General features: G+C 44.1%; 1 protein-coding gene across 16 annotated transcripts in view; it reads left to right on the top strand.

Annotated features, from left to right (window-relative positions):
* PTPRT (protein tyrosine phosphatase receptor type T) overlaps positions 1-14,041 on the top strand; it is a 1,028,419-nt gene that overhangs the window by 446,635 nt on the left and 567,743 nt on the right. For all 16 annotated transcript variants that reach the window (XM_036902260.2, XM_036902256.2, XM_036902251.2 and 13 more), the window contains exon 7: positions 2,729-3,022. In XM_036902260.2, coding sequence (XP_036758155.2) covers positions 2,729-3,022 — 294 coding nt within the window. The remainder of the gene's footprint in view (positions 1-2,728; positions 3,023-14,041) is intronic.

Below are 14,041 nucleotides of genomic sequence, written 5' to 3'. Positions count from 1 at the left end.
CCTGAGCCTCAGTTTCCTTTCTGATGATGCTGGTGGTTGAAATACATGGCCTCCTAAAATTTCTTGCACGGTCTGATTGAACAGTTCATCTCAGAGAGGAGGACTGATACAAATAAACATGGTTTTTCTGTGTATTTTTTAAAAAGGTGGTGTCTGCCAAAAAAAATAATAATAATTGTGCATCTTATCCCTGCTCTGTCTCTTTGAACCACCTGTTCATGTGCCTTCTAAGGAACATCAATCATGAATCAATGGATTACTAAAAAAAGAAAAAACAAAACAATAATCTGACTTGTTCTGGCTCATTGATACCAGGTATAGGAGACACTATAATGCATGCATGTCATGATATGTTCTTGAGGGAACAGAGGGAGAGAATACCTTGGCCAATCTGCACATGGACATGTGAACTAGTAAGTCATTTGAGATGGAGACATGTATATACTCGAGGGAATGTTTGTTACTGTACTTGCACTTCCATTTAGAAATATGTGAAAAGAAACTAAACATTTGGAGAGATTAATTCTTTATTTTCTTCCTGATGATCAGCAATTTACTGCTACTGCCTGAAATAGGAGGGCAGAACCATGGTGGAAAGTCCGTGGAAGAGAGCTTAATGTGGTCACTTGCACATGCCCCAGAGAACTGAAGTCTGCTGCTCTTAATTCTGTCCAGAGCCAGTCTGTGAATAATTATATTAAGGAATTGGGCAGAGTCATCACAGAGCTACAAAATGTCACTCTCGGGGCCTCACAGGAGACTGATGGGAACTCTGGAGAGTTGATAATGGTGATTTAAGGGTCTATATACTTAAAATGCACAAAGGATGAGCCCGGAAATGATCTGCCTGCCAACTTAACTTCTCTACCTGGAACAAATTATCCAAAAATCAATTTGCAAACACCTTTGCGATAACAAGGCCTTGAGTAATAGCCTCCATGGCTTTGTAAAGAGAAGCATCTAGCTTGACTAATCTGCTTAACTTCTTTCTCTGACCAAATGGCAGGCATTAATAGAGGCAATCTGAAGTTGTCCCTTAAGATTTGCCTCAAGTCACACGGAGAAAATATTTTCCACCTCTGTTTCATAGCAGTTATACTGTTGCTGAGAATCTGTGTCGCTAGGTAATTAATTAGGAAGAAAACACTGAATGAGTCTTGCCTGTCCCAAAGCTCTCCCCTGAGTTCCACACTGAAACTACTATCTGCCTATGCACCTGAATAAGCCACAGGCCCTCCAGTAGTTCTTGAACAAATCTTCATTGTACTGTACCCCCAAGTACCTCCCCATCCTCCACTTCCTAATTCTGCTCCAGGAATCATTAACTTGTTCATATCCCTTGACAGACTATCTCATTCCTGATAGTTGGTCCTAAGAAAATAGGAGACAGGAAGGACTGGAGTCATTTGCACAAAGATGTTCACTGCAGTATTATTTACCATTGCAGAACTTGGAACAACTCCCGTGCCCAGCAACTGAAGAATAGTTAGTGTGACTACATGATGGATTGTTTGGTAGCTATTAAATACAGTGATGATAAAATCCACACAGTGTATCCTTAGGATATAATACATGACAAAAGAAAAACAACTCTACATTGGGTATACATGTTGCTATAACCACATGAAAAGGTTTAAATATATGGATTGAAATCAGAATGGAATGTGGAGAAATGAAAATGGCTGTTTTATTGGGAGGCAGGGAGGCGGGTATGTTTTCTCTTCTCATTTTCTTTATTGTTTTCCCACTACTATTTTTCCTACAAATAAAAATAACAAATATATCCACTTTGATTTGTTTTAAGAAAACGGGTATCAAGAAGCAAACAGCCTTCCATGGGAGACCTGGTCTGGGAAGGCAGGCAGATGTGGGTCCCGTCCTGCCTTACCTGCTTCATGATCTTGGTTAGGTGACCTGTTCCTTTGGGTTCTCAGTTTTCTTATCTATCAACATGGAGGTGATAATGTCTCAAGATTTACACAAAGTAATGCATGTGAGATTTCCTGGTCAATAAGAAGTGCAAAATACAAGTTAAGTCCTGTGGCTTTGCCAGTGGGCTAAGGATAGCCAGCAAGTGGCAATCATAAATGTTTATTGAAATTCTAGCTTATTTAGCTGAGGTTATAGAACTTAATGGAAGAGAAATGGCAACCTGTAGCTGATACACGATAACTACATGTGATTTCTTCCTTGATCCTTGATTCCCACGTGGAGTACGGGGGCCGGTGACACCCCCCTTGCTGGAAGGAACCTGCTCTGCTGAGGAAGAAGCTGAATCTTTGCTGTGCCTCATCCTTTTGCTATTTAGACTCAGACCAGATTTCCGGGGAACTTCCACTAACAGTCTGTATTCCTATAAAGACATGTTTGTAAACCCCAGGATCCCTTGGGGTTTGAACCAAACTCCACTTCAGTAAAGGGAGGTTCTCATGTGAGGATAGAAAGCAGCAGATGAACACAGCCAGCTCTGCCATGCTCCGGGAAAGTCCATGCCTCTCACAATTGCCTTCTTTCTTTTCTTTTCACTGAATGAAGATTCAGTGGTGTGGTGGAAGCAATACTGACTCAGGCATTTACATACAGAAACATGAAAATACCATAGGATGTGAAGGGGATTAAGAAGCAGATTTGGGCTCTGTCTGCAGTTCTGTCCCTTGTCTTCACATGCTTGGAATCTGTCCTGGAAATCATGGGATCTGACATCCTTTGCTGATTGCTTGTCTTTCAGAGCCTCCTACACCCATCGCCCCCCCAGAGCTGCTGGCCGTGGGGGCCACATACCTGTGGATCAAGCCAAATGCCAACTCTATCATTGGGGATGGCCCCATCATCCTGAAGGAGGTGGAATATCGCACCACCACGGGCACCTGGGCCGAGACCCACATAGTCGACTCTCCCAACTATAAGCTGTGGCATCTGGACCCTGATGTGGAGTACGAGATCCGGGTGCTACTCACACGACCGGGGGAGGGGGGCACGGGGCCCCCAGGGCCCCCCCTCACCACCAGAACCAAGTGTGCAGGTAAGAGCCCCCCTCCGGCCCCCTGTGGGGAGGCGGGTGGCTGCTGGGGGCGGTTCTGTCCTGGCGTTCTGCGGCAGTTATGTCTAGGCAACTTCCACTTGAGTGCGCTTCCAGTTGTGGGATAAAACAGGGTTTTGGTCTTGCCTTAGAGGACCTCCTGGCTCCATGTGTGGTTTGTGGAACTGCTCGCCTGTGTCGCGGAGAGGTTCCTGGCTCTGACAGTGTATCCAGGGGACCCTGGTTCTGTCTTTCCAAGGCTCCTGGTGCCACTTGTACGTCTGAGGCTTCCCAGTGCTGCCAGTGTCCCTGGGGGCTGCTGGCTCTGTGTCTGTGAGGGCTCTAGGCTCCGGGGGTTCTCTGGGGACTCCTGGCTCTGACTATGTGCCCTGAAGGCCTCCTTTCAGTTCTGTCTCTGAGTTCTGCTGGTGCCTGTTGGGTATCTCAGGTGGTTCTGATTTGACTCAGATCCTCAGAACCCTGAGGATCCCTGGGCTGGGCCTGTAACCCTAAAGAGCTCTTAGTTTTGACAATTTCCCAGAGTGCTCCTGGTTCCAACTACATCTTGAGTGCCTCCTGGCTCTAAAAGGGCCTCTCAGTGGATTCTGGAGCTGCCTTAATCTCTGCTTCCTGGCCCTGTAGCCCTTGAGGGCCTGGCTCCTACCTAAGAGTGTGGGTTGGGACTATCTCCCCAAGGGTCCCCTGGATTCCATATTCCCGGGGGACTCTAGGCTTCTGTGATATTTCTAATAAGGGCATTGGCTGGGATTGTACCTCTAACTGTTGACCTGAGATGTTTCCACTCTGAATGCAGCTCAAGAAATTAAAAGAACTCAGTGTTTATTTATTAGTTATTTTGCCAGTCATGTTATTTATATTATCTCATTGTTCTTCCCAAAGTTACCATTCAGTGTAAGTACTATTATGTCTGATATACATGAAGAAATAGAGACTCAATATTTTAAACTTTTTGTCTGAAGTCATAGAACTGGCCAAGCAGGCTTTGTATCCAGGTTTTTCTTACTCAAAAGCCATTGCTCATTGGTCACATCCTGATGAATGAATGGAAAGAGGTGTGACCATCATCACGGCAGAGAGAGCTGGAGGTACTCCACTGGGGGACCAGGGAAGTGCAGCAGGAGCCATGGGCTTCCAAGGGCAAAGGGGTCGCTGACAATTCTTAGTGTGCGAGAAGGGCCCGTTAGTACAGTGACTTCCATGAAACAGGAAGCAAAGTAAAATGCGGTTAGTTCTGCTAGCATGCAACACGTATGTCCCTCATAACCACTGCAGTGTGCAATGTTATGCAGTAAAAATCATCAGGGTTGTGGGAAAAAGTAGGGTTGGGGCACAACACTCAAACTTCATCAGTGACACATTGAAAAAAGAGGAAGCTAGTACGAATGGTGGCTCAATTTTACATATGCTAATGGCTAAGATAGATGTTAAAACTGCAGTACACCTGGTGCATTACCTTGAAAAGACCTGAAGTTTGCTCGGAAGTGGTGGTCAGAAAGGTTCCAGCCTGTGAGCTTCTTGAGGTGGAGAAGAAAGGCTATCGGAAAGTGGGGGAGCGGCGTGACACACCAGCTGTGGATGGATGTGGCTCGTAGCTCACGCAGTGAACTGAGGGAGCAGGTAGATGTTTGAGATCAGGTGCGATTGGTGTTTCCCTATGTGGCTCAGTTCAGTTGGGTGCAGTTTTCTGCTTCCATAATGTTTCTGTGCACAAAGTCACACACAGCAAATGTGAAATTCTTGTTATGCTCCAGCTCTTCCCTAATTTAGCAGTTGTGTTGGAACACATTCTCAGTCACAACAAGTGTTAACAGCAGAACTGACTGAAACCATTGCTGAGTATCTCGGAAGTGCATCCTGGTAGTAGGTAACCCGAGGTTAGTGAGCATCCCCATTGCCTGGGAACATTCCTTTGAATGTCACTGAACCTCTATGACAAGTGGAAATGCCATTTTCTCGATCACTTTCGAAAGTGGGCCTTTGGTAAAATTCCTCATTGAAACCTGATTATGAAACTTACTATGTTAAAAGGACACAGGATTTTGTTATTAAACCAGGTAAGACATGATCTCAGCTTTGCAATTCAATATTCATCCATAAAAATAATTGATTTAATCCTGCCGACAAGACTTCTGTGCTTTCAGAGGGTAAATCTCAGGGTTTCCAGGGTTTTTGATCTTTATAAATGATATTCAAAGTACTTTAGCAGCCCTCCCTGGACTTATTTGCTGGTGATCATATAATACATTTTGAAATTCAATCACAAGATGATCATCTCAATAAAAATTTACCATCTATTGCAAACTATTGCCGTGACTGTGTAATGGATTTTACATGCCGAAAACACAATTGTCTGACTATCACTATAAAAATTATGAGTTGAAATGCTGTTTGTGGTTTTATATTTCAAAAAATGTTGGTGTTTAAGTAAGTTACCGCTAAAATCTTGAATAACCCACATTTTACAAAATGTGTCATCAAGGAGATAATCTTATTTGCCTCATTGCCCCTGATGGGAGAGTGTCTTTGGCCTCATAATTACTTTTTAAGAGAATTCCAGGGCTGATAGCCATTTATGGGTGCTGTTTGTTGGGGTGGGTGGTTCACTGTTTCCCCGCTTCCCTTATTCTATTATTAATCGTGCTAGAATGTACTCATTATTTTACAAAACAGAAAATGAGCAAGTGTGGAGTGTGGAAGGTATAATTTCTGCCCTGAGGAATTTACAGGCTGGGTTAATATTCCAGCAAAGCAGCAAAAAGGGGAAAACAAATGAAGTCAAGTATTGAAATAGCACGCTTCAGGGAGAAAAACAAGGTGGGCATGGGAAGAGCAATGCTCTCGGAATGATCCAGGGCACTGGTTCTCAAGGTGTGGTCCCTAGACCAGCAGCATCAGCATTACCTGGGAACTGGTAAGAAATGCAAGCTCACAGGCCCCACCCCTTGTCCTAAGGATTCAGAAATTCTGGGACTGGAACCCAGAAATCTCTGTTTTGAGCAGCCCTCTGAGGGATGCTGATGCACACCCACGTTGAAGCCACCACACCCCACTGTCACACCACTGACACCCCGTGCCACACCAACATGCCACATTGATAGTATGCCCATTATGTTTCTTGATCCTTGGGGCAATTCTGAGACACAGATGGGAGGAAAACGAAGGTTCAGAATCATCAGACCAAGATCACAAATTACTAAAGTGCTTAGAACTGAATCCCTTGGCCTAAGGAACTCCTCATCACATGGTTTGAGGGACTTTCCTCAGCAAGTGTCCTCTTGAAGGCGGGATTGGGTGGTAGGGAGACTGATGGCTCTGGAGGCCAGCTGAGAACGAATAGCTGCCACTCACTGCAGGTCTAGTCCTTCTCATGTGTCATGTGAATCCTTGGCATGTGTCAGACTCTGCTAGGCCCTGATGGCAGAGGCTGGCCTAGCAAAGACATGCTGGAAGTAGGTAGAGACTCCAGGCAGGAAGCTACAAACTCAGTTGTAGCTCAGGGGGCCAGGCGGGTGGGGATGTATTCTGGTTTTGTCAGGTCTGACAGGTCACTAACCAGGTAGATCCTTGGGACACTGGGAGCAGGTGCAGTGTGTCAAGAGTTTGGCTACAGAGTACCTCCCAGCCTAGTAGTCTGGAGTTCAGAGCACGACTCTTAGTCAAGTCAGAGCCTGAACAGATTCCTATCAGATAGGAACAGATTCCTATCCTATCAGCTAGGAATCCGGGTGTCTGGGAGTGAGAGAAGAGAGCCCAAGAGGACACTCCCAGGCTTCTGGTTTGGATGTCTGGGGGATGAATGGCAGAACTGTTTCCTGAGATGGACAATACAGAAGATGGCTTAGAGGCAAGGGAGTGAGATCAGGTTTGAAGATGCTGTGTTTGACGTGAAGATACACAGCAGGTGATGGCGTATGTAAATCTGTAGCTTAGGAGACACCAGCAGATTACCTCTTCATCGTCTTTGAGAGCTACCTGATTGCACCTGGATTTTAGAATCAAAGGGACTTCTTAATACTGATGAAAGCAATTTAATTCTCTTTCTTCCTGCAATTCTCTTGAGATGCCCCATTTATTTATTTTCTCTATTCATCATTTTGCTCAGTAATCATTCACCATCCTTCCTGAGATACAGGCCTGGGGAGCAAATGCAATAATGTACTTCAAAGTGCTTTGAAAAGCTCAAAATACTCTTTTGATGCCTGTAATGCAACAAATGTGTTTCAGAATGCGTTGCTGCTATTGTTATGGATGTTATGGTTATGAATTGTTCTATCAAAACAGGAAGTTTACTTGTCTGTTTCTCTGGACTGCCTGGCATCTGGAAGAGCGGGTGTATTCTTGTGTGGTGCGTCATCTGATGGGAAACCCCATTTCAGAATATGAAGACCATATTGTAGTCTGGACTCTCAAAGGTTTTCTTGCCGAGAACACTGGGTAGTTTCCACTGGCACATCCCGACAGGAGACATCCAGACACAGTTGTGTCCTAGGAGGACTGTCCAGTGCCCACCCAGCCTGACTTTGAATGCTGCGTCTGATGGGAAGTTCACATTCTCCCGCGGCAGACCGTTTCACTTCAGAGGATCCTGGGTGGTTGCTAGTATTCCCTACCCAGTGTTAGTCCACTGTCATAAGGTTCTGGATGGGGTCCTATGTAGCAGCAGAGTACCATTCAGGTTCACAGAGCAGAGGCAGCAGGCAGGCTGCTAGCATCGCCTCTCTGGAGTCTACAAGGAGAACCAAGGGCTGGTGGTGTTGAGAGTGGGGGCCAAGGTCATTAACTGGGGAGGGCTGGTAAGATGAGAGGTATGGATGATCACCCTGGTCCAATTCAGCCCTATATTTCCTCTGCAGGTATGGATTTTAATGAGCACCTGCTTATCAATGTCTTAAAACTGTCACCCAGCATCCAACAAAAGGAAACTCTCCCAGTCTGCCTGCACGCAATACCCACTGACCGGGTTCTGTTCTCAGGACACCTGTTCTTCCCTATCTCACAAGCAGGTCTTCAGCAACCTAAAGTTGTCTCACTTATGCTCCAGAAATCTCTTCTCTTCACTCCCCAAATCCCTGCTTGAGCCTGACTCTGTGCAGCATTCTTCACTTCCTCATCATGGAATCACAGATGAACAGCCCAGCAAGCTCAGTGCTCACACACCCCCTCTGAGACGCTCTCCCCTGCGCATCACAGGCCCCTTGCCTGGGAACCCACTTCATCATGGTCTCGCAGAGTTCAGGCTTTGTACAGCCAACAACGTGACATATGCTGCTGCTCTGAAGGGCTCTCTTGCTAGTCCCTGCACCTGAGGTTTGATTGCGTGTTATATTTTATTTACGTATTTATTTCTACTTGAATTGATACGTGTCTACTTCTTTTCTTCAAGTGGATAAAAAAAAAAGAAACTCAAATTGCTGGACTCAAGGAAGTGAGAATGTAGTGAAAAGAAAAGGGGCTTTAGAGATAAAAAGAATCTGGTTTTTATTCCCAGCTGGCCTTTGCTAGCTGGATGACAGTGACCCTGTGTCTCTATTTCTTTTCTTCCATTTACAGGAGATTACAATACACCATTTTGTTGTGAAGCTTTGGTGGCATAAGTGATATGTCTAGCAGAAAACCAGAACATAGAAACCCCTTAATGAACAGGATTTAGAAAAAAAATCTCAGGCCTGGGAAGAGGGTGTCAGAGCCTAAACCGATCTCCCTCACTGAGGCATGGTGGACCTTGTTGTAAAGTATTTCTCTGGCTGCTACTCTCTTGTCATTCTCAGACAGTGGTGGTTCAGAAGCTCTGATCACTGTGGGGAAGATGGGAAATGAGTGGCTGTGCAGGTGATCTGGAGTCTTTGATGTGTGGCTGCAGGGCCCAGAGGTGGCTGCAGTGGTACCTGATAGTCGAGGCATGTGAACTGTCCTGATTCTGTCTCTACTCCCACGTAAGAGAGAGAAGCATGTTGTCCAGACCCTTTTCTCTTTGGGAGGCCAAGGTTAGCGAGAATGAGCCTTGCACATGGGGAGTGGAGGGGACCTGTGCAGTGAGCATCCTCAGGTGGGCGCTGTGCGTTAGGTCGAGCTTGCAGTTCTAGGCCAGAGGGGAGGGACAGAGGAATCAGGGTCTAGAAGATAGAACAAAGCTTTGTCACTACCCCGGTGAGGCTTTTTCTTTTTCCCCCCATTTCTATAAGCCTCAGCTTCACTGTGAAATGGAGGTAGCATAACCTTAGGGCTGAATCAGAAGTGAACGGGACTTGCTTCTGGGCAGGATGGTTGTATGAGCACAGACATCTAACTCCCATCTCTGTCCTGCCATAATCCTGGTGAGATGACCCTTAAATATTAGGTAAACACAGCAAGATTGGCAGGTAGAAACTGAATCACCATCCCACCTGGAATCAAAGCAAAATTTAAAGACTGCTGGAGAAATCTTCAACACCACGGGAAACTAGGGAGGAAGGGCTCTTCTGCATGTGCACACCAGATTCAAAGGGACATTGTTGCTGGAGCAGTGTCGATGAACCCAGATGGAATACAGCCACGGAAGACAGACTAGGACCACCATTTCCTCAAAATGACCTGGAGGAGGGTGGCTGGCTGTTCCTTCACCTTCCTCCTTCCCCACTTGCTCTACTGCTGCTGCACATCCTTCCTCCCCTGGAATGTAGGGCCCTGGAGGAGAGAGAGGGGCCTGAAGAAGGGGGAAGCCTGCTGTCCCTACACGTGGTTCAGGAGCTGCTGCTGCGTGAGCCCAGAAGTGCCTGCAGCTGAGCAAGCATCTGCCCGGGCACGAGATGTGCCTCCCCTCTTCTTATGGACACTCTGCTCCCCTGCACACACAGTGTTGACAGGTGGTTACCTTGCAGCCCCCTCAGTTGGCTTAGGGAATAGGAGGAGAAAAGATAAAGCCTTCTCCCCTCACACCTACACAACTGATGACCTCAGAGACTCGGTCCTCCCAGCCCATGCAGTCTCCCTATTGTATGGACTGGATTGTGGTGGTGAAGAGCAAGAGGCCCACTGCACCTTTTAGCATCTCTGGAGGGGCCTTAGCTGTTCTCTGTCAAAGGAGGTGGTAACTTACTGCTTACTCTTCTTGGTTTTGTGGCCTTAGGCGAAATGCCAAAGTAACAAAAACAGCCCTATTCAATGTCCTGTTTCATTTAGCTTTTTCTGCCATCTCATGCTCCCTAGAGAACTAGGACCACCTGGAAGGCGAAGTGCAGCAGGTCAACAAACATATCCTGGCAGATACTCCCCTGGTCTCCCCAAACTTTGAAGGTTGAGACTTGAAAAAAAAGTGAGCCTAAGAGAAGTGTTAATGATCACAAAAGCTGACAGTGTGTGTTTGTTCACCAAGCTAGCTGGATTTAAAAAACGGCCCCAAAATGTGTAAAAATTAGAGGCCAGTCTTTCCTAGACCTGAGGTCTTGAGATAACAACACAAAGAAAATGGATTTTTACAGTAATGGAAACAGTGGCTACCCAGTGGGACTGTCTACCGTGTGCAAGGCCCATTGTGTTGAGCTTATTTTGAGTATTTTACTTGTAATTCTTGCAGCAACCTAGTGGGGCAGCTGTAATTTCCTCCACTGACTGGAATATAAACGACCTCTCCATGACCACACACCTGTTCAAGTGGCCCAGCAAGGAATTGAACATTGAACTACATAGCTACAGAACCCACACACTTTCTAATATGACCCCCGGAATCCAGCATCATTACCAAGGCATAAGGCACCATGACAAGTTGGGCTGATTACAGAAATGCGCTGATGAAAAATGTTGAATATTAGAAAAACTATTGGTATAATGCCTCATATCAGTAGGTCAAAGGATAAAAATCATCTAATCTTTTCCAGAGAGGCTGAAAAGTAATTTGAAAAAAATTCAGCCTTCATTACTGATCAGAATTCCTAGTAAGCTAGGAATGGAAAGGCACTTTTTCTTATTCCAAGCAGAAAATGTTCTGATAGCCTCAAAGCCTAAGTGAATAGAAACAAACAAACAAAATAAAGCTATTAGAGCTACTGAGAGATTTCAGTATTATGGTCAGAAGTGAAGCAAATAAACAAAAATCCATAGCCAAGTGCCAGTAATAACCATTATAAAAATATAATAAAATGTATCCTATTCTCAAATGCAATTAAACTACAAACACTTGGGAGTAAACCAAGAAATGTGGAGAAACTGTATGATAACCACACACCTACAAAACTTCACTGAGGGTGAGAAAATGAATCCTGAGTAAATGGAGAGATACATCATGTTGTTGTATTGGCAAATTTAATATTGTGAAGATATCAATTCTCCCCAAATTAATTTGTGGGTTTAATACAGTTGCAATCAAAACCCTAAGGGATTCTTTTTATAACTTGACAAAATGATTTCAAAATTGGTCAGAAAGAATATACAAGAATATACAGAGAAAGTAGTGATGAACACTTTGAAAAAGGGGCAGTGGTTGTAGGGATTTCACTGTGAAATATCAGCATTTATTATAGCTGAATAATTAAAGCCCAGAAAACGGGCCAGTATATGATGAAATGGGCTTTTAAAATTTATATGAATGGAGAATTGCTTAACAAATAGTGTATTTGTAATTGGTTAATAACTTGGAAAAAATAGGCTGCACTGCATATATATCATGATATGTAAATAAATCCAAGATCAGTTAAAAATTTAAAAGCAGAACAAAAACAATAACCAGAAGAAAATTTTAAAAATTGTTCTTGTATTAGAAGGGACTTTTACTTCATTAAAGGCAAACAAATATATCACTGAGTCAGTTTATAAACTTTATTAAATAAATGGGGAAGGAGAAGAAAATCTTCTAGGATAATCTATTATAGTCTCTACTATATTAATAAAATTCAAAAAACAAATGGGGAAACTGGTTGTGGGGAAATATGTGACAAGATTAAGGAGAAAGGGATAGTATTTTACACACAATAGCATGATGTATTCTTACACATCAACAAAAATGTCATCACACTGACAGGGAGGGAAAAAAAGCAAAAAGGTATAAACAGTGGTTGCCAAACAAAATATGAATGCTGAAAAATAATTATAAATGCCCAATGTCACAAGTAATCAAATAAATGCATTTTAACCTATACAATTGCTAAAATATATCTATTTTTAATTGGTAATCCTGGCCATTTTCAAGGAGCGATGAGGCAGGCTTTTGTAGGCATTTCTGCAGGGGGCTTAACTGGCACAGCATATGCAGGGGACAGTTCACTAATTTTTTTTTCCTATAAAATAATCTGAGCTGCTCAAAAAGAACTGTTTACATAGGTCATCACTGCCTTATGTGTAAGGGCAGAAACTGGAAACCACTCAATGCCCCAACAACAGGAACACAGTTAAGTTCATTTCTGTGCATGCACACAGTGGAATGCTGTGCTAGTATGACAAACCTTGTTTTCATAGACTATCTAATGACATGGATCTATGTTCATGCTATGATAAGTAAGAAAAAAAATCAGCTCACAAAACTGCGTATGTAATTACTGTCTAAACTTTTGAAATACAAATAGGCAGCCTATATATTGGTGCCAGTTTATTGGTTAGAGCTCTAAAGTATTGACCAGAACTGTGCCCTCCCCCGCACTTACACTCACACATTCCAGATCCTGCGCATGGTCTGATCCTGCCCCCAAGATGCCTGGAGACTCCTAAGGCTTGGGGTTTAGGTTGCCAGCACACGGGGCCCCACTCACTGCCCTCCTGAGTTCTAGAACACCACTCTGTTTCTCCTGGCTGTCCTAACCGGGACTCATGTGGAACTGGCACCCCTCCACTGTTCTCTCAAACCTACGTGAACACAAGTCTGTTTCCTGCAGCAGCAGAACTTCTCTCGAAGTTTGGTGGGACGTAGGTAAGGGATTGTATTGCCATGCTACCCAGCGCGCAACTCGAAATCCTTACAAGACTTAGAAGTCCTTTCAGTGGGCAAGGGGTTTTCACCATCTCCTCTTCTCTCCCCCCGCCAGATCACCCATAGGTGATGCACAGTCTTCTCATTTCCAGAGCAGTTCAGCTTTTCCCTAGATCAGTTTCCAACTTCAGGGCCAGGCCTCTCTTTGCACATCTTTCGCATTGAGGTAAAAATTAGAAAGGAGGGTGGACAGGGCAGCTAATGCTGAGAACAGACTTTCTTTTAGTGGGCACAACCCCTCCCTTCAAGAAAAACATTTTTATTGTATCAGAACTCATGTGCATGCACAGACACATACCATGCATATGGTGTATAGTTACATGTATATATGTGTGTGTATAAACTATGTGTATATATACATATAAATGAGATTATAGGTCACTGCAAATGTTTTCTCTTTGTTTTGCTATGTTCTATAAAATGTATACAACTAAAAGTAGGTTTTCCCCTAGAGTCAAATGTGGATGTGAGAGATTGTTATAGATTTTTAAAGCAATCTGTATAAATGTGAGAGGTTTTTTTTTTTATTTTATCATATTTAGTGAATCATTGACATTCTTGGAAAGTACAGGAGCAGATGCACATTTGCTGAGCCCTGGAATGCACAACAAACTTGACATTGTGTTCACATGGAGCAAGGAACAGGCAAATGAGGGGTTTGCCTACAGCCCCTTATGAGTTGGAATCCAGGCTCTGTCATTAGGATGCTAGACAGCTTTGGGCAATTTGCTTTAGGTCTCTGAACCAGTTTTCCCATCTGTTAAATGGGGATAATACTGCCTACCTCATTGGGTAGAAATTAGGGCCATTAATATTAATGATATCTAATAACGCACTGAATGTTCTCGCAACCCCATGAGGAAGGTACGTATCATCATCACCATCACCACCAAGGCTTAAAAGGTTAAGTACAAGTCAGGAAGCTTAGGAGGTGGCTGAGGTCAGAGCCCATGGAGTCTGACTCTATTCTCTGTTCTAACCCACCCAGCAGAATAACTGTAAGTGCCCACACAATGCCCAGCACTTAGTTGTTGTTTAGTAGATGGGAGCTTTTGGCAACTGAACAC

The sequence above is a fragment of the Manis pentadactyla genome, chromosome 5 (assembly GCF_030020395.1).
Source record: "Manis pentadactyla isolate mManPen7 chromosome 5, mManPen7.hap1, whole genome shotgun sequence".
Taxonomy (NCBI): domain Eukaryota; kingdom Metazoa; phylum Chordata; class Mammalia; order Pholidota; family Manidae; genus Manis; species Manis pentadactyla.
The sequence above is the reverse complement of the archived record's forward strand: the minus strand, read 5'-3'. Positions and strand labels throughout refer to the sequence as shown.